The 23,682-nt window shown below is 43.6% G+C and overlaps 1 protein-coding gene across 2 annotated transcripts; it reads right to left on the bottom strand.

Moving 5' to 3' along the window:
- On the bottom strand, positions 1-23,682 carry hnf4g (hepatocyte nuclear factor 4, gamma). 2 transcript variants are annotated; one of them, XM_065007060.1, is made up of 10 exons: positions 23,473-23,682; positions 18,521-18,686; positions 17,964-18,058; positions 17,283-17,389; positions 17,021-17,176; positions 16,662-16,749; positions 16,075-16,227; positions 8,937-9,173; positions 1,288-1,407; positions 1-942 (listed from the first exon to the last, which is right to left on the bottom strand). In XM_065007060.1, the coding sequence occupies exons 1-10, from the start codon at positions 23,501-23,503 to the stop codon at positions 833-835; spliced, it is 1,263 nt and encodes a 420-aa protein (XP_064863132.1). In that variant the 5' UTR covers positions 23,504-23,682; the 3' UTR covers positions 1-832. The 2 variants fall into 2 exon arrangements, with proteins under 2 accessions (XP_064863132.1, XP_064863131.1); XM_065007059.1 differs by lacking the exon at positions 23,473-23,682 and adding an exon at positions 19,726-21,769.

The raw sequence follows: 23,682 nt of genomic DNA, 5'->3' as shown, positions 1-23,682 counted from the left end.
CAGCGTATAGCTTAGGTTACAATTAATTGAAAATAGTGTTCTGTTTTTATCATAATATACAGTTACAAAATATAGCTTACATTGTCTAATTTGTATACACTAATTGACAGTTTAGAAGGTCAATATAATAGTTCTGACATACAAACAATTGAATTTACACAAAATTTGAACATTTTCATATCATTTCATATTATAACAGTAATCTCAAAAGACTGAAAGACACTGAAAAGTTGATTAGGAACTAAATGTACGGTTAATTATATTATTGACAAATACAGTATACTCCAGTTTGTGTATTTGTAAAGCACCACACCACAAGCAACATGGCAATACGTGAACATGAATATTAACAGACAATCATGTGTTCCAGACACAGTCCACTACTAATAAGTGCACTTTAAGTAACGCATACTGTATATAAAGTACATGCTGATTAGCAAATCTCCTGCTTCATATTCAACGATGAGCCTCTACAGAAAGCTCAAATACACTCACAATTACACCACGATAAGAGAGGCTCCGACTTTAGGAATAATCTAATGATTTATAAAGATGCTACCGAACTATAAAGACTACCGAATTGGAGTGAAAACCTATGGCACTGAATAGTTGAGGGAACATAGAACATTTTACACATTTACAAACATAGGGCAGAATGCAAACTTGAGATCCAAATTCAATTTTTTTCATTTACAAGTTACAGGTGTAGATCTCAAATTCGGATTTGGATCATAGAAAAGGCTTTCTGCTATTTCTTTGGCTGCATTCATGGTGGACAAACAGTATGTTTTGTTTGTTTGGTTATTCGGTGGTGGGGGCGGGTGCTGTACACTCAGAGTGGGGATTCGGCGGTATGTCTGTGTGGGAGGGATGGAGCCAGGAGGAGGGAGGGGCTAGGAGAGGACTTCTCTGCAACCTGAGGCGGAGACGGAATAGGAGTGTCTGGAGACGGTGCAGAGAGAGGGATAGAGAGAGAGAGAGAGAGAGAGAGAGAGAGAGAGAGAGAGAGAGAGAGGGATAGAGAGAGAGAGAGAGAGAGAGAGAGAGAGAGAGAGAGAGAGAGAGAGAGAGAGAGAGATGAGCCTCACACCAGAGGGGCAGAAAGAGTCATATGGAGCAGTCATTGTGGACTATAATGAATGCTTGCCTGTGAATGCTCATGAATCTTACCTACTGGAGAAACAACTGCGTGCATGCTTGTGTGTGTAGGTGTGTATTTTACCTATCTGAGTAGTGTGTGTAGCAGGCATAGTGCTGATGACCAGTGTGTGTAGGTGTGTATTTTACCTATCTGAGTAGTGTGTGTAGCAGGCATAGTGCTGATGACCAGTGTGTGTCCAGTCAGAGGGTCCTGGGCTAACTGGGTGTGGCCTGGGTGGTGCAGGTGGGCGGGCTCTGCCGACAGACCTGGAGATAAACAGACAAACCAGCCAATCAGCACACAGGAAAATATATTTGCTTGTGTCCACCGTTAATGTACACTCTACTACCCACCTCCAAGTAGCGTAATAACATCTATATTGCTTATCAATATTATTGATGTTATGTTATCAGGGTTGGAGAGTAACATGTAATCTGTTACATGTAAGGGATTACAAAAAACAGTAACTGTAATCCGTTACGTTACCAGCAAAAATATTGTAATCAGATTACAGATACATTTGAAAAACTAGATGATTACTTTAAGTTTGTTCCACCTAAGCGAGTCTGACAACAAGTCAGAGACCACTATGATGACACACCAAATGTGATGGATCGTGGGAAAAGAGCAGGAATAGGCTTTTGTAGGCTACAGTCCAAGCTATGTCTTCCAATGGTGCAACTGCTGTCGGCATCTGCTGACAGCAGTGGTGTAGTCTACGGCGATACGGATATGACTTATTATTGATATCTACAAAGCGCATTGATGTGAATCACACTGCTGCTCTCTCATTTAGCTATTTGCGCCTTATGGATTGTGGTTGTTGTGGATGGCTGTTCAGAAATCTAAAGGTGTATTTAAACCCAATAATGGTTGAATTCAAGAAGTTTAAACTGCCTATTAATCATTGTTTTTGAAACCAGTGGACAGCCAGTGAAAAATGTGCTCATTCAACAGCTGTACAGTGCAGATCACAGCCTATGGAATTAAAGTTTTTTGTTCAATCTAATTCATGCCGATCAATAAATCAAATCTTTTTGGCTAATCTATACTTCCATATCTCCAAGTCCTGTTCTTGAAGATTAAGGTGTATATTATTTATTGGAATGACTGGAATTCTGATCGGATTATTATTATATGTAGGTTGGCAGGTAGCCTAGTGGTTACAGTGTTGGGCCTGTAATCGGAAGGTTGCTGGATCGAATCCCCGAGATGACAAGGTAAAAATCTGTCATTCTTCCCCTGTTCCTAGGCCGTCATTGTAAATAAAAATGTGTTCTTAACTTAATTGCCTAGTAAAATAAAAATAAAATGATGACAAATAAATGTAGTAGAAAGCGATAAATAAATGTAGTAGAAAACACTTAAAAATAGATCAATTTAGAGTTAGACAAATTTTGATTTTTTGGCAAGGACATATACAGGATGCTACCCTAAACAACATAACCTTCACTATGTCACCAGGACATATACAGGATGCTACCCTAAACAACACAACCTTCACTATGTCACCAGGACATATACAGGATGCTACCCTAAACAACATAGCGTTCACTATGTCACCAGGACATATACAGGATGCTACCCTAAACAACATAACCTTCACTATGTCACCAGGACACATACAGGATGCTAACATAAACAACATAACCTTCACTATGTCACCAGGACATATACAGGATGCTACCCTAAACAACATGACCTCACTATGTCACCAGGACATATACAGGATCCTACCCTAAACAACATAACCTTCACTATGTCACCAGGACATATACAGGATGCTACCCTAAACAGCATGACCTTCACTATGTCACCAGGACATATACAGGATGCTACCCTAAACAACATAACCTTCACTATGTCACCAGGACATATACAGGATGCTACCCTAAACAGCATGACCTTCACTATGTCACCAGGACATATACAGGATACTACCCTCCTCAACATAACCTTCACTCTAAATTAAAACTCCAAACCTACAACCTGATTTTGGATGGAATTACATGGAAGGCTTCTTTTTTCACCTTTATTTAACCAGTTGAGAACAAGTTCCCTTTATTTAACCAGGTAGGCTAGTTGAGAACAAGTTCCCTTTATTTAACCAGGTAGGCTAGTTGAGAACAAGTTCCCTTTATTTAACCAGGTAGGCTAGTTGAGAACAAGTTCCCTTTATTTAACCAGGTAGGCTAGTTGAGAACAAGTTCCCTTTATTTAACCAGGTAGGCTAGTTGAGAACAAGTTCCCTTTATTTAACCAGGTAGGCTAGTTGAGAACAAGTTCCCTTTATTTAACCAGGTAGGCTAGTTGAGAACAAGTTCCCTTTATTTAACCAGGTAGGCTAGTTGAGAACAAGTTTTCATTTGCAACTGCGACCTGGCCAAGATAAAGTGTAGCAATTCGACACATACAACAACACAGAGTTACACATGGAATAAACAAAACATACAGTCAATAATACAGTAGAATAGAAGAAAACAAAAAGTCTATATACAGTGAGTGCAAATAAGGTAAGTTAAGGAAATAAATAGGCCATGGTGGCGAAGTAATTACAATATAGCAATTAAACACTGGAATGGTAGATCGGCAGAAGATGAATGTGCAGGTAGAGATACTGGGGTGCAAAGGAGCTAAATAAATAAATACAGTGCCTTGCGAAAGTATTCGGCCCCCTTGAACTTTGCGACCTTTTGCCACATTTCAGGCTTCAAACATAAAGATATAAAACTGTATTTTTTTGTGAAGAATCAACAACAAGTGGGACACAATCATGAAGTGGAACGACATTTATTGGATATTTCAAACTTTTTTAACAAATCAAAAACTGAAAAATTGGGCGTGCAAAATTATTCAGCCCCTTTACTTTCAGTGCAGCAAACTCTCTCCAGAAGTTCAGTGAGGATCTCTGAATGATCCAATGTTGACCTAAATGACTAATGATGATAAATACAATCCACCTGTGTGTAATCAAGTCTCCGTATAAATGCACCTGCACTGTGATAGTCTCAGAGGTCCGTTAAAAGCGCAGAGAGCATCATGAAGAACAAGGAACACACCAGGCAGGTCCGAGATACTGTTGTGAAGAAGTTTAAAGCCCGATTTGGATACAAAAAGATTTCCCAAGCTTTAAACATCCCAAGGAGCACTGTGCAAGCGATAATATTGAAATGGAAGGAGTATCAGACCACTGCAAATCTACCAAGACCTGGCCGTCCCTCTAAACTTTCAGCTCATACAAGGAGAAGACTGATCAGAGATGCAGCCAAGAGGCCCATGATCACTCTGGATGAACTGCAGAGATCTACAGCTGAGGTGGGAGACTCTGTCCATAGGACAACAATCAGTCGTATATTGCACAAATCTGGCCTTTATGGAAGAGTGGCAAGAAGAAAGCCATTTCTTAAAGATATCCATAAAAAGTGTCGTTTAAGGTTTGCCACAAGCCACCTGGGAGACACACCAAACATGTGGAAGAAGGTGCTCTGGTCAGATGAAACCAAAATTGAACTTTTTGGCAACAATGCAAAACGTTATGTTTGGCGTAAAAGCAACACAGCTCATCACCCTGAACACACCATCCCCACTGTCAAACATGGTGGTGGCAGCATCATGGTTTGGGCCTGCTTTTCTTCAGCAGGGACAGGGAAGATGGTTAAAATTGATGGGAAGATGGATGGAGCCAAATACAGGACCATTCTGGAAGAAAACCTGATGGAGTCTGCAAAAGACCTGAGACTGGGACAGAGATTTGTCTTCCAACAAGACAATGATCCAAAACATAAAGCAAAATCTACAATGGAATGGTTCAAAAATAAACATATCCAGGTGTTAGAATGGCCAAGTCAAAGTCCAGACCTGAATCCAATCGAGAATCTGTGGAAAGAACTGAAAACTGCTGTTCACAAATGCTCTCCATCCAACCTCACTGAGCTCGAGCTGTTTTGCAAGGAGGAATGGGAAAAAATGTCAGTCTCTCGATGTGCAAAACTGATAGAGACATACCCCAAGCGACTTACAGCTGTAATCGCAGCAAAAGGTGACGCTACAAAGTATTAACTTAAGGGGGCTGAATAATTTTGCACGCCCAATTTTTCAGTTTTTGATTTGTTAAAAAAGTTTGAAATATCCAATAAATGTCGTTCCACTTCATGATTGTGTCCCACTTGTTGTTGATTCTACAGTTTTATATCTTTCTGTTTGTAGCCTGAAATGTGGCAAAAGGTTGCAAAGTTCAAGGGGGCCGAATGCTTTCGCAAGGCACTGTAAATATCAGTATGGGGATGAGATAGGTAGATAGATGGGCTGTGTACAGATAGGCTAAGTACAGGTGCAGTGATCTGTAAACTGCCCTGACAGCTGGTGCTTAAAGCTAGTGAGGGAGATGTGAGTCTCCAGCTTCAGAGATTTTTGCAATTCGTTCCAGTCATGGGCAGCAGAGAACTGGAAGGAAAGACGACCAAAGGAGGAAATGGCTTTGGGGGTGACCAGAGAGATACACCTGCTGGAGCGCGTGCTGCTATGGTGACCAGTGAGTTGAGATAAGGCGGAGCTTTACCTAGCAGAGACTTGTAGATAACTTGTAGCCAGTGGGTTTGGCGACGAGTATGAAGCGAGGGTCAACCAACGAGAGCGTACAGATCGCAATTGAAATGTTTTACTTGGCAAGTCAGTTAAGAACAAATTCTTATTTTCAATGACGGCATAGGAACAGTGGGTTAACTGCCTGTTCAGGGGCAGAACGACAGATTTGTACCTTGTCAGCTCGGGGATTTGAACTTGCAATCTTTCGGTTACTAGTCCAACACTCTAACCACTAGGCTACCCTGCCACCCCAAATGGTGGGTAGTGTATGGGGCTTTGGTGACAAAAAGGATGGCACTGTGATAGACTGCATCCAGTTTGTTGAGTAGAGTGTTGGAGGCTATTTTATAGATGACATCACCGAAGTCGAGGATCGGTAAGATGGTCAGTTTTATGAGGGTATGTTTGGCAGCATGAGTGAAGGATGCTTTGTTGCAATATAGGAAGCCGATTCTAGATTTAATTTTGGATTGGAGATGCTTAACGTGAGTCTGGAAGGAGAGTAAACAGTCTAACCAGACACCCAGGTAGCTGTAGTTGTCCACGTATTCTAAGTCAGAGCCGTCCAGAGGGCGAGCAGGTGCGGGCAGCGATCGATTGAAAAGCATGCATTTATTTTTACTTGCGTTTAAGAGCAGTTGGAGGCCACGGAAGGAGAGTTGTATGGCATTGAAGCTCGTCTGGAGGTTAGTTAATTAACACAGTGTCCAAGGAGGGGCCAGAAGTATACAGAATGGTGTCGTCTGCGTACTATACATAAAATGCTCTGGCAAACAAGCAGAGACTTGAAAACCCCATCCAACCTGGAGCTGAGTGAGTAATGCTTAGTCTGAAGCAGTTGTTTTACTTTCAAAAGCCAAGAAAAATACATTACAATTATATATTTTACTTAATAAGGACTGAATGGTCAGGCTACCAAGCTTTTCTAGGACAAAGGGATACAACATCAATTAGCACTGACGTGTGAAGAGAGAGGTGTCGAAGCCTTTGACCCCAAAAATGGCAGGCTACCCCACCCAGATCCAGAGGCCTCGAAGCCCCCTCCTGCTGTTCAAAGACCATCCACTGGCATTTTCTACAAGAAATCTGCCTCCAGAAATATAAGCTTCTCCCAAGTCAGTGACATCTACTCCCATTGTCTGCTGCACTGCTGCTTGGATTCCACCTGTCGATCTGTACACCGTTTGCCCTGTCACCAAGGGAGTACTCCAAGGCTCAATCCTAGACCCCACGCTCTTCTCAATTTACATCAACAACATAGCTCAGGCAGTAGGAAGCTCTCTCATCCATTTATATGCAGATGATATAGTCTTATACTCAGCAGGCCCCTCCCCAGATTTTGTGTTAAATGCTCTACAACAAAGCTTTCTTAGTGTCCAACAAGCTTTCTCTACCCTTAACCTTGTTCTGAACACCTCCAAACAAAGGTTGTGGTTTGGTAAGAAGAATGCTCCTCTCCCCACAGGTGTGATTACTACCTCTGAGGGTTTAGAGATTGAGGTAGTCACCTCATACAAGTACTTGGGAGTATGGCTAGATGGTGCACTGTCCATCTCTCAGCACATATCAAAGCTGTAGGATAAAGTTACATCTAAACTGGGTTTCCTGTATCGTAATCGCTCCTCTTTCACCCCAGCTTCCAAACTAACCCTGATTCAGATGACCATCCTACCCATGCTAGATTACAGAGACATAATTTATAGATCAGCAGGTAAGGGTGCTCTCGAGCAGCTCAATGTTCTTTACCATTCGGCCATCAGATTTGCCACCAATGCTCCTTATAGGACACATCACTGCACTCTATACTCCTCTGTAAACTGGTCATCTCTGTATACCCGTCGCAAGACCCACTGGTTGATGCTTATTTATAAAACCCTCTTAGGCCTCACTCCCCCCTATCCACTGTGGCAGACCAGGGGGTTGGGTCAAGACGTTTACACAGATCAGACATGGACAGAGTATGATTAGCTCGGTTTCAAGGGTGTTTATTAAATAATAAATCAAAAGAAAAGGATTCCCCATGAGACCCTTTCCGGGATACCGTCTTCTGGGCTCTGGGTCTGGCTGTATCCTGTCGGGCACACAAACTCAAGCTCGCTTTAGCGCAGGCTCCGTCTCCAACTACACGGAAGTCACCTTACCTTACCCAGTCCTCTCCTGTGTGCTGCCCTTCTGACAGCTTTATGGGGCTTGTACAGCTGGTGAGCAATCAGTCCTTGATTACTCACAAACTCCCCAATCAGCCCCAATTAGTCCTGGGCGGAGAGCCGGTCAAGACCTGGCACGTCCAGCAGATAGAGCCATCGCCTCGATGTATACTCTGTCTGTCACCAGGCCTCGACGACTCTCCCCCTGGTGGCTGACCTGATGTACGCCACACCACATGCAACACATACAACACACATTCTGTTAAAGGTCCCCAAAGCACACACATCCCTGGGTTGCTCGTCTTTTCCGTTCTCTGTAGCTAGCGACTGGAACGAGCTGCAACAAATACTCAAACTAGACAGTTTTATCTCAATCTCTTCATTCAAAGACTCAATCATGGACACTCTTACTGACAGTTGTGGCTGCTTTGCGTGATGTATTGTTGTCTCTACCTTCTTTCCCTTTGTGCTGTTGACTGTGTCCAATAATGTTTGTACCATGTTTTGTGCTGCTACCATGATGCTTTGCTACCATGTTGTTGTCATGTTGTGTTGCTACCGTGCTGTGTTGTCATGTGTTGCTGCCTTGCTATGTTATTGTCTTAGGTCTCTCTTTATGTAGTGTTGTGTTGTCTCTCTTGTCGTGATGTGTGTTGTCCTATATTTGTATATTATTTTTTAATCTAATCCCAGTCCCCGTCCCGCCCGCAGGTCTTTTGCCTTTTGGTAGGCCGTCATTGTAAATAAGACATTTTCTTCACTGACTTGCCTAGTTAAATAAACATTAAATAAATAAAGTAAAATTGAACATCCATATATGGCCAGCTATGTAAACTTTAACATTGATTTATCCTGCAATAGATGTCGTTCAATTGGTAACATACATTTTTGTCTTCTTCTAATGCCTCTTAAGGGGAAAGTAATCTAAAAGTAACAGAATGTAATCAGATTACGTTACTGAGTTTGGGTAATCCACAAGTTACGTTACTGATTACAATTACTGTAATGGATTACATTTAGAAAGTAACCTACCCAACCCTGTATGTTATCATACATAGACTCACCTCCCAGCAGCATCTCTTGCAGAAGGTTGTCTATCTTGGCCAAGCCACAGAGTTTAACAAACTGCAGTTGTTCTATCATCTGCCAGGTGATGGACTGTAGAGTAGGCAGCAGTAGCAGCAGCTCTCCAAACCTCCCTCTGGAGTCATACTGACGGTCGTTAATATAGTCCTCTAGACTCATCTGGACCTGCAGACGCATCGCCTTGATCTTAGACGGGTCACGCAGAGACTTGGCATCTGGAGAGAAGGAGGGATGAAACGATGATGGCGGGAGAGAAAGGATACGTGAATCAAATCAAATCTAACTTTATTTGTCACATGCGCCGAATACAAGTGTAGGCCTTACCGTGAAATGCTTACTTACAAGCCCTTAACCAACAATGCAGTTAAAGAAAGAGTTTAGAAAATATTTACCAAATAAACTAAAGTAAAAAAGAAAAAAGTAACAGAATAAAATAACAATAGCGAGGCTATATACAGGTGGTACCGGTGACGAGTCAATGTGCAGGGGTACAGGTTAGTTGAGGGAATTTGTACATGTTGGTAGGGATAAAGTGACTACGCATAGATAATAAACAGCGAGTAGCAGCAGTTTAAAAACAAATGAGGGGGGTCAATGTAAATAGTCCTGGTGGCCAGTTGATTAATTGTTCAGCAGTCTTATGGATTGGGGGTAGAAACTGTTAAGGAGCCTTTTGGTCCTAGACTTGGTGCTCTGGTTTTGGGTGCTTTCCTCTGACACCGCCTAGCATACAGTTGAAGTCGGAAGTTTACATACACTTAGTCATTAAAACCTGTTTTTCAACCACTCAAACTATAGTTTTGGCAAGTCGGTTAGGACATCTACTTTGTGCATGACACAAGTCATTTTTCCAACAATTGTTTGCAGACAGATTATTTAACTGTATCGCAATTCCAGTGGGTCAGAAGTTTACATACACTAAGTTGACTGTGCCTTTAAACAGCTTGGAAAATTCCAGAAAATTATGTCATAGCTTTCGAAGCTTCTGGTAGGCTAATTGACATAATTTGAGTCAATTGGAGGTGTACCTGTGGATGTATTTCAAGGCCTACCTTCAAACTCAGTGCCTCTTTGCTTGACATCATGGAAAAATTAAAATAAATCACCCAAGACCTCAGAAAAACATTGTAGACCTCCACAAGTTTGGTTCATCATTGGGAGCAATTTCCAACCGCCTGAAGGTACCACATTTATCTGTACAAACAATAGTACGCAAGTATAAACACCACGCAGCCATCATACCGCTCAGGAAGGAGACACGTTCTGTCTCCTAGAGATGAATGTACTTTGGTACGTAAAGTGCAAATCAATCTCAGAACAACAGCAAAGGACATTGTGAAGATGCTGGAGGAAACGGGTACAAAAGTATCTATATCCACAGTAAAAACGAGTCCTATATCGACGTAACGACGTAACCTGAGAGGGCTCTCAGCAAGGAATAAGCCACTGCTCCAAAACCTCCATAAAAAAGCCAGACTACGGTTTGCAACTGCACATGGCGACAAAGATCGTACTTTTTGGAGAAATGTCCTCTGGCCTGATGAAACAAAAATAGAACTCTTTGGCCATAATGACCATCATTATGTTTTGAGGAAAAGGGGAGGCTTGCAAGCCAAATAACACCATCCCAACCGTGAAGCACAGGGGTGGCAGCATCATGTTGTGGGGGTGCTTTGCTGAAGGAGGGACTGGTGCACTTCACAAAATAGATGGCATCATGAGGGAGGAAAATTATATGGATATATTGAAGCAACATCTCAAGACCTCAGTCAGGAAGTTAAAGCTTGGTCGCAAATGGGTCTTCCAAATGGACAATGACCCCAAGCATACTTCCAAAGTTGTGTCAAAATGGCTTAAGGACAACAAAGTCAAGGTATTGGAGTGGCTATCACAAAGCCCTGACCTCAATCCTATAGAAAATGTGTGGGCAGAACTGAAAAATCTTGTGCGAGAAAGGAGGCCTACAAATCTGACTGAGTTACACCAGCTCTGTCAGGAGGAATGGGCCAAAATTCACCCAACTTATTGTGGGAAACTTGTGGAAGGTTATCCGAAATGTTTGACCCAAGTTAAACAATCTAAAGGCAATGCTACCAAATACCAATTGAGTGTATGTAAACTTCTGACCCACTGGGAATGTGATGAAAGAAATCAAATCTGAAATAAATCATTCTCTCTACTATTATTCTGACATTTCACATTCTTAAAATAAAGTGGTGATCCTAACTGACCTAGGACAGGGAATTTTTTACTAGGATTAAAAACTGAGTTTAAATGTATTTGGCTAAGGTGTATGTAAATTTCCGACTTCAACTGTCGGTCCTGGATGGCAGGAAGCCTGGCCCCAGTGATGTACTGGGCCGTACACACTACTCTGTGTAGCAACTTACGGTCAAATGCCAAGCAGTTGCCATTACCGGTGATGCAACTGGTCAGTTGTATAACTTTTTGAGGATCTGGGGGACCCATGCCAAATCTTTTTAGTCTCCTGAGGGGGAAAACGTGTTGTCGTGCCCTCTTTACGACTGTCTTGGTGTGTTTGGACCATGATTGTTCGTTAGTGATGTGGGCACCAAGGAACATTAAACTCTCGACCCGCTCCACTACAGCCCCGTCGATGTTAATAGGGGCCCGTTTGGCCCGCATTTTCCTTTAGTCCACAATCAGCTCCTTTGTCTTGTTCATATTGAGGGAGCGGTTGTTGTCCTGGCAGTCACTGACCTCCTCCCTATAGACTGTCTCATCGTTGTCAGTAATCAGGCCTACCACTGTTGTGTCGTCAGCAAACTTAATGATAGTGTTGGAGAAGTGTTTAGCCATGCAGTCGTGGGTGAACAGGGTGTACAGGAGGGGACTAAGTACACACCCCTGAGGGGCCCCAGTGTTGAGGATCAGCGTGGCAGACATGTTGTTGCCTACCCTTACCACCTGGGGGCGGCCCGTCAGGAAGTTCAGGATCCAGTTGCAGAGGGAGGTGTTTAGTCCCAGGGTCCTTAGCTTAGTGATGAGCTTTGTGGGCACTAAATGCTGAGCTTTAGTCAATGAACAGCATTCTCACATAGGTATTCCTTTTGTCCAGGTGGGAAAGGGCAGTGTGGAGTGCAATTGAGATTGCGTCATCTGTGGATCTGTTGGGGTGGAATGTGAATTGGAGTGTGTCTAAGGTATCCAGGATGATGCTGTTAATGAGATTCCCTTTGTAGTCCGTAATAGTTTTCATGCCCTGCCACATCTGACGAGCGTCAGAGCCGGTGTTGTAGGATTCTATCTTAGTTCTGTATTGACACTTCGCCTGTTTGATGGTTTGTCTGAGGGCATAGCGGGATTTCTTATAAGCGTCCGGATTAGTGTCCCACTCCTTGAAAGTGGTTGCCTTTAGCTCAATGCGGATGTTGCCTGTAATCCATGGCTTCTGGTTGGGATATGTACGTACGGTCACTGTGGGGACGACGTCATTGATGCAGTTATTGACCAAGCCGATGACTGTGGTGGTATACTCCTCAATGCCATTGGATGAATCCCGGAACATATTCCAGTCTGTGCTAGCAAAACATTTCTGTAGCTTAGCATCCACGTCATCTGACCATTTCCGTATTGAGCGAGTCACTGTTACTTCCAGCTTTAGTTTTTGCTTGTAAGCAGGAATCTGGATGATAGAATTATGGTCAGATTTGCCAAATGGAGGGTGAGAGAGAGCTTTCTATGCATCTCTCTGTGTGTAGTAAAGGTGGTGTAGAGTTTTTTCCCCCTCTGGTTGCACATGTGACATGCTGGTAAAAATGAGGTAAAACGTATTTAAGTTTGTCTGCATTAAAGTCCCCGGCCACTAGGAGCTCCGTTTCTGGATGAGCATTTTCTTGTTTGCTTATGGCCTTATACAGCTGGTTGAGTGCGGCCTTAGTGCCAGCATCGGTTTGTGGTGGTATATAGATGGCTATGAATAATATAGATGAGAACTCTCTTGGTAGATTGTGTGGTCGACAGCTTATCACGAGGTACTCTACCTCAGACGAGCAATACCTCGAAACTTCTTTAATATTAGACATCGCGCATCAGCTGTTATTGAGAAATAGGCACACACCCCCATCCCTCGTCTTACAAGACATAACTTCTCTGTCCTGCCGATGCATGGAAAATCCCGCCATCTCTATATTATCCGTGTCGTCGTTCAGCAACGACTCAATGAAACATAAGATATTACAGTTTTCAATGTTCCGTTGGTAGGATAGTTTTGATCGTATAACATCCATTTTGTTTTCCAGTGATTACACGTTGGCCAATAGAACGGATGGTAGTGGAGGTTTACTCACTCGCCTACGGATTCTCAGAAGGCACCCCGACATCCGCCCCCTTTTTCTCCATCTTTTCTTCACGCAAATATCCTTTGCGTTGGTGTCACGTTCTGACCTTTATTTCCTTTGTTTTGTCATTATTTAGTATGGTCAGGGCGTGAGTTGGGGTGGGCAGTCTATGTTTGTTTTTCTATGATTTGGGTATTTCTATGTTTCGGCCCAGTATGGTTCTCAATCAGAGGCAGGTGTCATTAGTTGTCTCTGATTGAGAATCATACTTAGGTAGCCTGGGTTTCACTGTGTGTTTGTGAGTGATTGTTCCTGTCTCTGTCTTTGCACCAGATAGGACTGTTTTTGGTTTTCCACGTTTATTGTTTTGTAGTGTTCATGTTTATCTGTTTTTATTAAACATGAATCAATATAACCACGCTGCGTTTTGGTCCGCCTCTACTTCACCACAGGAAAACCCTGACAGAATCACCCACCACAACAGGACCAAGCGGCGTGGTAACGGGCAACAGCAAAAGCAGCAGCAGGAGCAGCAGCAGCAGCAGTGGGAGAGGCTGCACTATTTGGAGGAATGGACATGGGAGGAAGAATTGGAAGGTAAAGGACCCTGGGCACAGCCTGGAGAATATCGCCCCAAAGAAGAGCTGGAGGCGGCGAAGAGGCGCTGGTATGAGGAGGCAGCACGGCGGCGTGGATGGAAGCCCGAGAGTCAGCCCCAAAAATGTATTGGGGGGGGGAACACAGGAAGTGTGGTGAAGCCAGGTAGGAGACCTGCGCCAACTTCCTGTGCTTACCGGGGGGCTGGAGAGACCGGGCAGGCACCGTGTTATGCTGTGAAGCGCACGGTGTCCCCAGTGCGGGTGCATAGCCCGGTGCGGTACATTCCAGCTCCGCGTATCGGCCGGGCTAGAGTGGGCATCGAGCCAAGTGCCATGAAGCCGGCTCTACGCATCTGGTCTCCAGTGCGTCTCCTTGGGCCGGCTTACATGGCACCAGCCTTGCGAACGGTGTCCCCGGTTCGCCTGTATAGCCCAGTGCGGGCTATTCCACCTCGCCGTACTAGCAGGGAGACCGGGACCATTCAACCGGGTAAGGTTGGGCAGGCTCGGTGCTCAAGAGCTCCAGTGCGCCTGCACAGTCCGGTCTATCCGTCACCACCTCCACGCACCAGCCCTCCAGTGGCAGCCGTTGCTGTTCTAATGTCCAGAAGTCATAAGATACGGTAGCAGCAACATTATGTACAAAATAAGTAAAAAAATAAGTTACAAAAAAACTAACAAAATAGGACAGTTGGTTAGGAGCCCATACCCTACCCTGCCTTTCGAAGGTCTTCGAAAGCCAAGTGAACAAACAGATTACTGACCATTTCGAATCCCACCATACCTTCTCCGCTATGCAATCTGGTTTCAGAGCTGGTCATTGGTGCACCTCAGCCACGCTCAAGGTCCTAAACGATATCTTAACCGCCATCAACAAGAAACAATACTGTGCAGCCGTATTCATTGACCTGGCCAGCCGTACTCATTGACCTGGCCAAGGCTTTCGACTCTGTCAATCACCACATCCTCATCGGCAAACTCGAAAGCCTTGGTTTCTCAAATGATTGCCTATTTCACAACAAAGCATCCTTCACTCATGCTGCCAAACATACCCTCGTAAAACTGACTATCCTACCGATCCTCGACTTCCGCATTGTCATTTACAAAATAGCCTCCAATACCCTACTCAATCAATTGGATGCAGTCTATCACAGTGTCATCCGTTTTGTCACCAAAGCCCCATATACTACCCACCACTGCGACCTGTACGCTCTCATTGGCTGGCTCTCGCTTCATACTCGTCACCAAACCCACTGGCTCCAGCTCATCTACAAGAAGACCCTGTCCCCCTAGGTATATCTCTTTAACCCCCAAAACCCCTCTCATTCCAGTTCCTGCCAATATCTCAGCACTTATCGCTGGTCACCATTAGCAGCACCCACCTTTTTGCCTTTAGCACACAACTTGCTTCCAGCAGGTATATCTCTCTGGTCACCCCCAAAACCAATTCATCCTTTGGCCGCCTCTCCTTCCAGTTCTCTGCTGCCAATGACTGGAACGAACTACAAAAATCTCTGAAACTGGAAACAAATCTCCCTCACTAGCTTTAAGCACCAGCTGTCAGAGCAGCTCACAGATCACTGCACCTGTACACAGCCCATCTATAATTTAGCCCAAAAATAATTTAGCCCAACTACCTCTCCCCCTACTGTATTTATTTATTTATTTTGCTCCTTTGCACCCCTTTGCACATTCTTCCACTGCAAATCTACCATTCCAGTGTTTTACTTGCTATATTGCATTCACTTCGCCACCATGGTATTTTTTTTGCTTTTACCTCCCTTATCTCACCTCACTTGCTCACATCGTATATAGACTTATTTATACTGTATTATTGACTGTATGTTTGTTTTACTCCATGTGTAACTCTGTGTTGTTGTATGTGTCGAACTGCTTTGCTTTATCTTGGCCAGGTCGCAATTGTAAATGAGAACTTGTTCTCAACTTGCCTACCTGGTTAAATAAAGGTGAAATAAAAATAAATAAAAATAAAACGGCAGCCATCTCCTCCGGCGCCATTTTTGATTTGATATGAAATTATATGCGTGCAGGCTTTTTGGCGTCTCTGAAGCAGAGGCAACAGAGAACAGTCACGTGTCAATGATTAACAAAACCATTCAAATCAACTTTGTTTGGTTGAATACGGAAGCTATTGTGTGGTATATGGGTGTGTAAAAGTGGAAGGCTGCCTGAGTCGGGGTTGTTAAAGTGCTTACCGGGGTCAAAGAAGACAATGGCCTTGAGAGCAGCATACTCATGGTCATCTATCTGGATGTCCTGGAAGGGCAGGACCAGCTCATCTAGAACACGGTTAGCTACACGACCGATGTCCGGCTCCGCACTGCTACCATGGATCACACACCCATTACCTGGGGAGGGGGAGGGAAATGTGTGTTTTGGGAGAGGGGTAGGGGGGTTGAGTGTGTGTTTCTCCACATGTTGCGGGGGATGTATATGTGTGTGTGTATGTGTGTGTAGGTGAATGTACTTGAAGCATGTCACTTCTAATCCCCATTTACATTACTTATCAATTATTTTGATAATTTTACCATCTACAAATCATCTGTAGGTGGCGATCCACAAAAAGTGTCTTCTATGTCTTTCTGTCTGATAAAACATGTTTAAGTCAGAGGCCTCCAAAGACTTGAGTCAATGATTATCTGGTTGTATAACAGTCTTACAGGGCAACCGACCTGTTGGCCTTGATATGTCAGCTTTAAATCAAGCTTAGCACGGCAGTATAGCAGGTTCTGATTGGGTGTTACTGAGGCATAAAGGTGAGAGGTGATTGGTCAGTTCTTACCAAGAAGCAGGAAGTCCTTGTAAGGCATTGACCTCTTGGCGACCCCTAGTAGAAGGTGTTCCCCTGCATGAGCCCTGAGCAGACTCACCTGGACAAACACACACACACAGAGACACAGACACAGGGTGAGAAACAATGACATGAGTAACCAATCACAGGCTACAAACATATCTCAGTTCAAGACTCATTTGAATCTAAACCATTAGCTACGAACTGAAGCTAGATCCATTACTTTGTGTTTCTGGAAGGTCACAAGCACATTCAAAAGGCTTTAGAAGAGTCGTGGCATAACTTTTGTTTAAGTTCCAGTCACTATTAGTTGGTCATGTAGCTACGCCCAGACTAGTCAGGTTGCTTACCTGGTCATCCAAGGGCAGCTCACCAAAGGCAGGGATGTATTTGGCCCATTCCACCAGCACTAGCAGCTGTTGTCTCATGGAGTCACAGACATCACCTACACCAGCTGACTTCTGTTCTGACACATCTACTGCACCCCTGGGACTGGATACACTGATCTAGAGTGGGGAGAGAGAATGAGTAGTCATGCAGATGATTGGAAACACTGATGATGTGTGTGTGTATGTGTTTGTGTGTGCAGGTGCGGGTGCGGGTGTCTTTTACCTGTTGAGACATTGACTCTGCCTGGGCCAGAACAGTGATAGGTGGGAGATCCTGATTGTCCTGAATGTTTCTTCTGGAGCTGATTCGATCTCTCTCATTCTGAACCGCTGAAATACACACAAACACACACACACACACACACAAACACATCAGAGCTATTAGTATGATACCATTACCATGTTACCATTTCCAGAATCTAAGGTATAGGACTGAGAAACAAATATAGTTTGCCTATCCCCGGAATTTGCTACAATATCATAATAATCATTTGAATAGCTGACTTTTAGTTCTGACCAAACCATGCAGGAGAACAGGCTGTGTAGAGGTGAAGTCAAAAGTTAACCAATAGCAGCACTGAACAACATGTCTGAAAGGCACATGATTGGGTGTCATAAAGCTCTCTGCCAAGGTTACAGGGCCCATAAACACACACACACACAAACACACACACAATCCTTTTCTGATATCCGTCATAAACACAGTGTTCTCTGAATAATCATGTTTAGTTTATGGCAACCCTGGTTTCAGCCTCCCAGCCCTGATGCCCTCCTCACACTGACTGCTTGATTTGTTTCATTTGTGAGTACAGAGCTAGTGCTGGAACAAAAGCCTGCACATTGATGGAGATGACTGCCATATTCTATTGGTATTCAGTAATACTGATGGTTTGATGTGGCCAACCTTCTTTCTTCATGCCAGCTCTGAAACACTTGTGGAGCCTGCAGAACCGACACTGGTTCCTCTTGTCCTTGTCCACCACACACTGACGGTTAAACCTGGAGACGCAAAGACAGGTTACTGTCAATATCTTAACTCTATGGGCCTACCTTGTAGTTCTGTTGGTTGCAGTATGACTACACTCGTAGAAAAAAAAGGTTCCAAAAGGGGTTTTCAGCTGTCCCCATAGGAGAACCCTTTTTGGTTCCAGGTAGAACCCTCTGTGGAAAGTCATGGAACCCCAAAAGGTTCTGCCTGGCACCAAAAAGGGTTCCGAAGAACCCTTGTCGGTTCTAGATAGCACCTTTGTTCTAAGAGTGTACTGTACCTGCAGGAGTGTAATGTTAATATTGTGTCTGTTAGTGTAGACACAGGCTCTGGTAGCTGCAGCTATAGGCTGGAAACACAAACACACACTCCCCTACCTGCAGGAGTAGATGTGGTTATTGTGTCTGTTAGTGTAGACACAGGCTCTGGTAGCTGCAGCTATAGGCTGGAAACACAGACACACACTCCCCTACCTGCAGGAGTAGATGTGGTTCTTGCGTATGGAGCGCCTGAAGAAGCCTTTACATCCATCACAGCTGGAAGCTCCATAGTGTTTCCCTGTAGCCTTGTCTCCACATATGGCACAGTTAGAGTTCACTACATCTGCCTGGGACAGGCCCGGCTCCGCTGGCATACTGTCTGGAACACACACATTATCCAAAGACTGGGTTAGACCACTGAGCTGAAGTCTATAGCTATTAGTGCAGGGAGCTAATACAAGTTTTATGGCCTCAGAAAAGGTTACTCATCATGCATGTACACACACACATACACACAAACACACACACAAAACACACACACACACACACACACACACACACACACAAACATGAACACACACACACGCATCCTCCTGGCATCAGAAAACCTCCTCAATTGAAATAGAGAATGAATCATTCCTTTGTGCATGTGAAATCAAGGCATCTTGACAAAGGAAGAGAAGGACTCAGTGGGGATTCAGATCTGTACTAGCTGACTGGTATCTGTATGGTGACAGATAGGGAATTGGCTTGATTAGGAAAGCCTTTGGTGCTTTTATCTGGAATACATGTGAAGGACAGCAATAATATTAAACCTCACTCCAAAACCATGCAGGGTTAGGGTTGATCTAGTTTTTCTATATCTACATGGCTCCAGAGATGAGAAGAGCCTTCAAAACTCCAGAACCAGACCAAGTTCCAACCTTCACAGACCCAGACTTAGAACAATAACCAGCGTATTGGGACCCAGACCCAAACCCCATGTGATGTCAAGACCAAAACCATGAGATCAAGACTTTTAAATATAGCAACAAAAACACACCAGAAAGATGATTGCATACGCCAACCACGTCCAAGGAGGAGGAATACATCTTGACAATGCCAGAGAGAAGAAAGTCAATGTTTGACCAACTTTCCTTATATCCATGAACGTGTGGAGATGACAACTTCTCCTCTTACTGTCCTCTAACTGTAGGCCCACAATAAACCTGTCTTTATGACACACTGAGATTCACATCCTAACAGACCTCTTACCACTCATGGATTATTCATTCATGGATAAATGCAATATTCAACTGTTTTTTTTAAGTGCAGTAATGAGTGTGAGTGTATAAGTAGAATGACAAGCTACATGTCTACGTATGTAAACTATGCGTGTGTTTGTGTGTGTGTTTTTGTGTGCGTGTGGGTCCACTCACCTCCCCCACCATAGAGGACGTCAGCATGATCGAAGCCCAGGGTGCTGTACGTTGGGTCCAATCCCTCACTGTAGTTGGCTACATCCATGTCCAACAGAGAGTTACTCACTGACACAGACGGATACTTCATCCCTCGCTTTCTTTCCCTCTCTCAGTCTCTCTCTCACTCTCTCTATCCTTTTACTGGCTCTTCTCCCTCTCTCTCTTTCCCTCTGTCAGTCTCTCTCTCACTCTCTCTATCCTTTTACTGGCTCTTCTCCCTCTCTCTCTTTCCCTCTGTCAGTCTCTCTCTCACTCTCTGTATCCTTTTACTGTCTCTTCTCCCTCTCTCTCTTTCCCTCTGTCAGTCTCTCTCTCACTCTCTCTATCCTTTTACTGGCTCTTCTCCCTCTCTCTCTTTCCCTCTGTCAGTCTCTCTCTCACTCTCTCTATCCTTTTACTGGCTCTTCTCCCTCTCTCTCTTTCCCTCTGTCAGTCTCTCTCTCACTCTCTGTATCCTTTTACTGGCTCTTCTCCCTCTCTCTCTTTCCCTCTGTCAGTCTCTCTCTCACTCTCTCTATCCTTTTACTGGCTCTTCTCCCTCTCTCTCTTTCCCTCTGTCAGTCTCTCTCTCACTCTCTCTATCCTTTTACTGGCTCTTCTCCCTCTCTCTCTTTCCCTCTGTCAGTCTCTCTCTCACTCTCTCTATCCTTTTACTGGCTCTTCTCCCCCTCTCTCTTTCCTTCTGTCAGTCTCTCTCACTCTCTCTATCCTTTTACTGGCTCTTCTCCCTCTCTCTCTTTCCCTCTGTCAGTCTCTCTCTCACTCTCTCTATCCTTTTACTGGCTCTTCTCCCTCTCTCTCTTTTTCTCTGCCCGTCTTTCTCTGTCTATGTTTTTTTGTTCCAATTTCTTTCGCTATCACTTTCTGTCTATTTCTTTCTTCTTCTTCACTTTCTTCACCTTCTTCTTCACCTTCTTCTTAACCTTCTTCTTCTTCTTAACCTTCTTCTTCTGTCACACAGTTCTTTCACCTTTCGGAGTGCAGAAGGTAACCTAAGGTACCTGCCATTTGATTGGTCACCTACAACGAAAGTGGGTGGGCCTTGACGAAGGCATCTCACCTAGTTGCACATTACTTATCTCTTTCTTTTATCTGTCCTTATTTCCCTCACTTATCACAGAGTTGGAGAGATAGGGGAGAGATAGATATTCTCTGTTTGTGAGACATATTGGCAAGTTTGACAAGGTGGTGACGATGTCATTAGGTGTGTGTGTTTGTGGCCAGGATTCTGTGGCCTCCATAGCCTGCCTAATCTAATCAATGGCAGAGCAATACAACAGCATCTAATCTACAGGGAGGCAGAGCACAGAGAAAAACACTGATACCAGCCACTGACTCCCATTCACTTCCTTCTATCCTTTTGTATTGCTGATCATTAACAAGACATAGTTGACCCTCTACTCCCACTATTCACATAGTTTCATTGCACTAAATACCTCCGTTAGAGATTGAATGCAATCTGATTGAGGTAATATAATGAATCTAACATAATTGAATGGCCTGCATCATTCCGTTTATGATTAGGGCAATAATCATGATGGTAGGAAGGAGGGAGTGGGGATATACAGTATACCTAGAGCAGTTCATCTAACTGTGGTAAATGTCTCCTAATGGCACATACAAATGTAGGATCTTAATTTGATCAACATTTAATTACTGAGAATTTTCCTGCACAGAAGAAAATGCAAAATAGCATTTTTTTTAAAGGCTTCTAAAGTTTGTAATTCCACTTTGACATTTCAGAATTGATTTGCCCTGACAAAAAAAATATCAACCTCTACAAAGAAATGTCCATTAATTCAAATGTCCTGTTGCTGCAGGATAATTTTTTCTGCTGTTGCAAACTGGCTCAAATTAAGATCTATTTCATTAATCCACTACCAAGTGCATACATACATAGAGAGAGAGAGAGAGAGAGAGAGAGAGAGAGAGAGAGAGAGAGAAAGAAAGGAGTTTTGTGTGTGTGTGTGTGTGTGTGTGTGTGTGTGTGTGTGTGTGTGTGTGTGTGTGTGAGAGAGAGAGAGAGAGACAAACGTCAATAACATCATTTACATTTAAGTCATTTAGCAGACGCTCTTATCCAGAGCAGGTTACCTGATGAAGACCATGCTAGTGAAAATGTGTTTGCTTCATGACATTAGCAACAAACAGAGCTTTCTTTTCAAACACAGCAGCCGAACCATATTACAGTCTCTGTCTCTGCTGCCTAGCATCAATGCCTGTTTCTCCCGGAGCACACGCACTGTAGTCACATGTCTGGTTGGTGTGTTAGCAACTAAAACACTACAGCAGGGCCATTAAACCCAGAGCTAACAGGCTAGCACTGTGTGAAACACTCAAAACCCTATCTGTCTGTTTGACATTACAAACCTTTTAAACACAGGTATACAACCACACACAATGCAAAAAATATGGAGCTATCTTGGTCTTCCTTTAGAGATTGTCATTAGAAGTGAGTCTGATGAAACCAATTAAAAAGTACCTTTTAGTTCAAGTAGAGAATGTGAAATTGGTTATCATGTGATCTTTACCATCCTGTGTACAACAAAGATATCTTATCTGTTTTACCACAAGAAAACACCTGTATTGTGTACATACTGTCTTTCTCTTCCAACCAGGGGAGATTATTCTACATTATAAACTGGGTGGTTCGAGTCCTGAATGCTGATTGGCTGACAGCCGTAGTATATCAGACCATATACCACGGGTATATTTATCCATACTGCTCCAATTACGTTGGTAACCAGTTTATAATATCAATAAGGCATGAGGGGTGTGGTATATGGCCAATATACCACGGCTAAGGACTGTATCCAGGCACCCCGTGTTGCGTCATGCATAAGAACAGCCCTTAGCCGTGGTATATTGGCCATATACCACACCCCCCCCGTGCCTTATTACTTAATTATCCAATTTAGATATTAGCAAAGGTTGCAACATTCCAACTTTTAGATGACTTTGAACAGAATATCTTGAATATTACACTTTCACTATCTCAAGCTGGTGTCATCCTTTCATATTCTCACTGAGGGCCAATGGTCTCATATCAAAGGCATGGAATTGTTTAAATGATCCTTTAAAATCATTGGTCAGATATGAGGAAGTCGTGGTCTAGCTCTACAGTTGATGGGTAGGTAGGTCTACATGCATTGAGAACGAGGTTGACTACAGCCATATGCAAACAAATGTTTTATGGAACTGTATGAGGAAGTTCCCACTTCACACAGTTTTACAATTCACACAAGTAAAGTAAGCTATGGCATAGCCCAACTACCACCCTCTTTAGTTGTTCTATTTGGGGGATGGTTTATTCTCCTCAGAATGAACTACAGGAACTATATTTATTTTAGTAGACAATTAATGGAAAGGTTCTGTTTTATGTCTGTGGGACATAGGCTAGGCTACCTGAGAGCTAGCTCACTCATACTGTAACTCCCATAATCTAGCCTACCTGTCCTGTCCTATCCTGTGCAGATGGGGTAACCCTAGACAAACACAGCACCACGTGACAAGTCAATGTCTCCCGTTGGAGCGCTACGACCCAAATACAGCTGAACGGACAAGGTAAGGTACGAACGCAGCTGATGTCTCACCTTTGAACACTCAACAAAGTGAATTATCATCGCTGTGATGATGTCACTGTATACGATGTAGGCTACAAACATCATGTGTTCATTCTTTATATTTTCAAATGAGACCGCTTACCTTTTTTTTGTTGTCCGTCAGCTATGTACATTAATTCAACAGAACGCGAGTCCACCTGTAAACTAGCCACCAGCTTTGAAGCGACACTTGTCCCACGGTGTCACCGCACGAAATGGGAGAGTCGTGGGCGAGGAGTTGCAACAACACACGGAAGGTTGGAAGGGAAAGCTATGGGCCTATAATTCATTGAGCGACACATTTGATGGCGCC

This window comes from Oncorhynchus nerka, linkage group LG22 (assembly GCF_034236695.1).
Source record: "Oncorhynchus nerka isolate Pitt River linkage group LG22, Oner_Uvic_2.0, whole genome shotgun sequence".
In the NCBI taxonomy this organism is placed as follows: Eukaryota; Metazoa; Chordata; class Actinopteri; order Salmoniformes; family Salmonidae; genus Oncorhynchus; species Oncorhynchus nerka.
The sequence above is the reverse complement of the archived record's forward strand: the minus strand, read 5'-3'. Positions and strand labels throughout refer to the sequence as shown.

What these genes read in the sequence shown, in the direction of transcription:
- hnf4g (XM_065007059.1), bottom strand. Translation starts at nt 19,855, where the DNA reads ATGAAGTATCCGTCTGTGTCAGTGAGTAACTCTCTGTTGGACATGGAT. An exon ending in CGTCCTCTATGGTGGGGGAG is followed by an intron (nt 18,687 to 19,725) that starts GTGAGTGGACCC and finishes TGTGTGTTCCAG; the next exon opens with ACAGTATGCCAGCGGAGCCG. An exon ending in CAGAGTCAATGTCTCAACAG is followed by an intron (nt 17,177 to 17,282) that starts GTAAAAGACACC and finishes TCCCCACTCTAG; the next exon opens with ATCAGTGTATCCAGTCCCAG.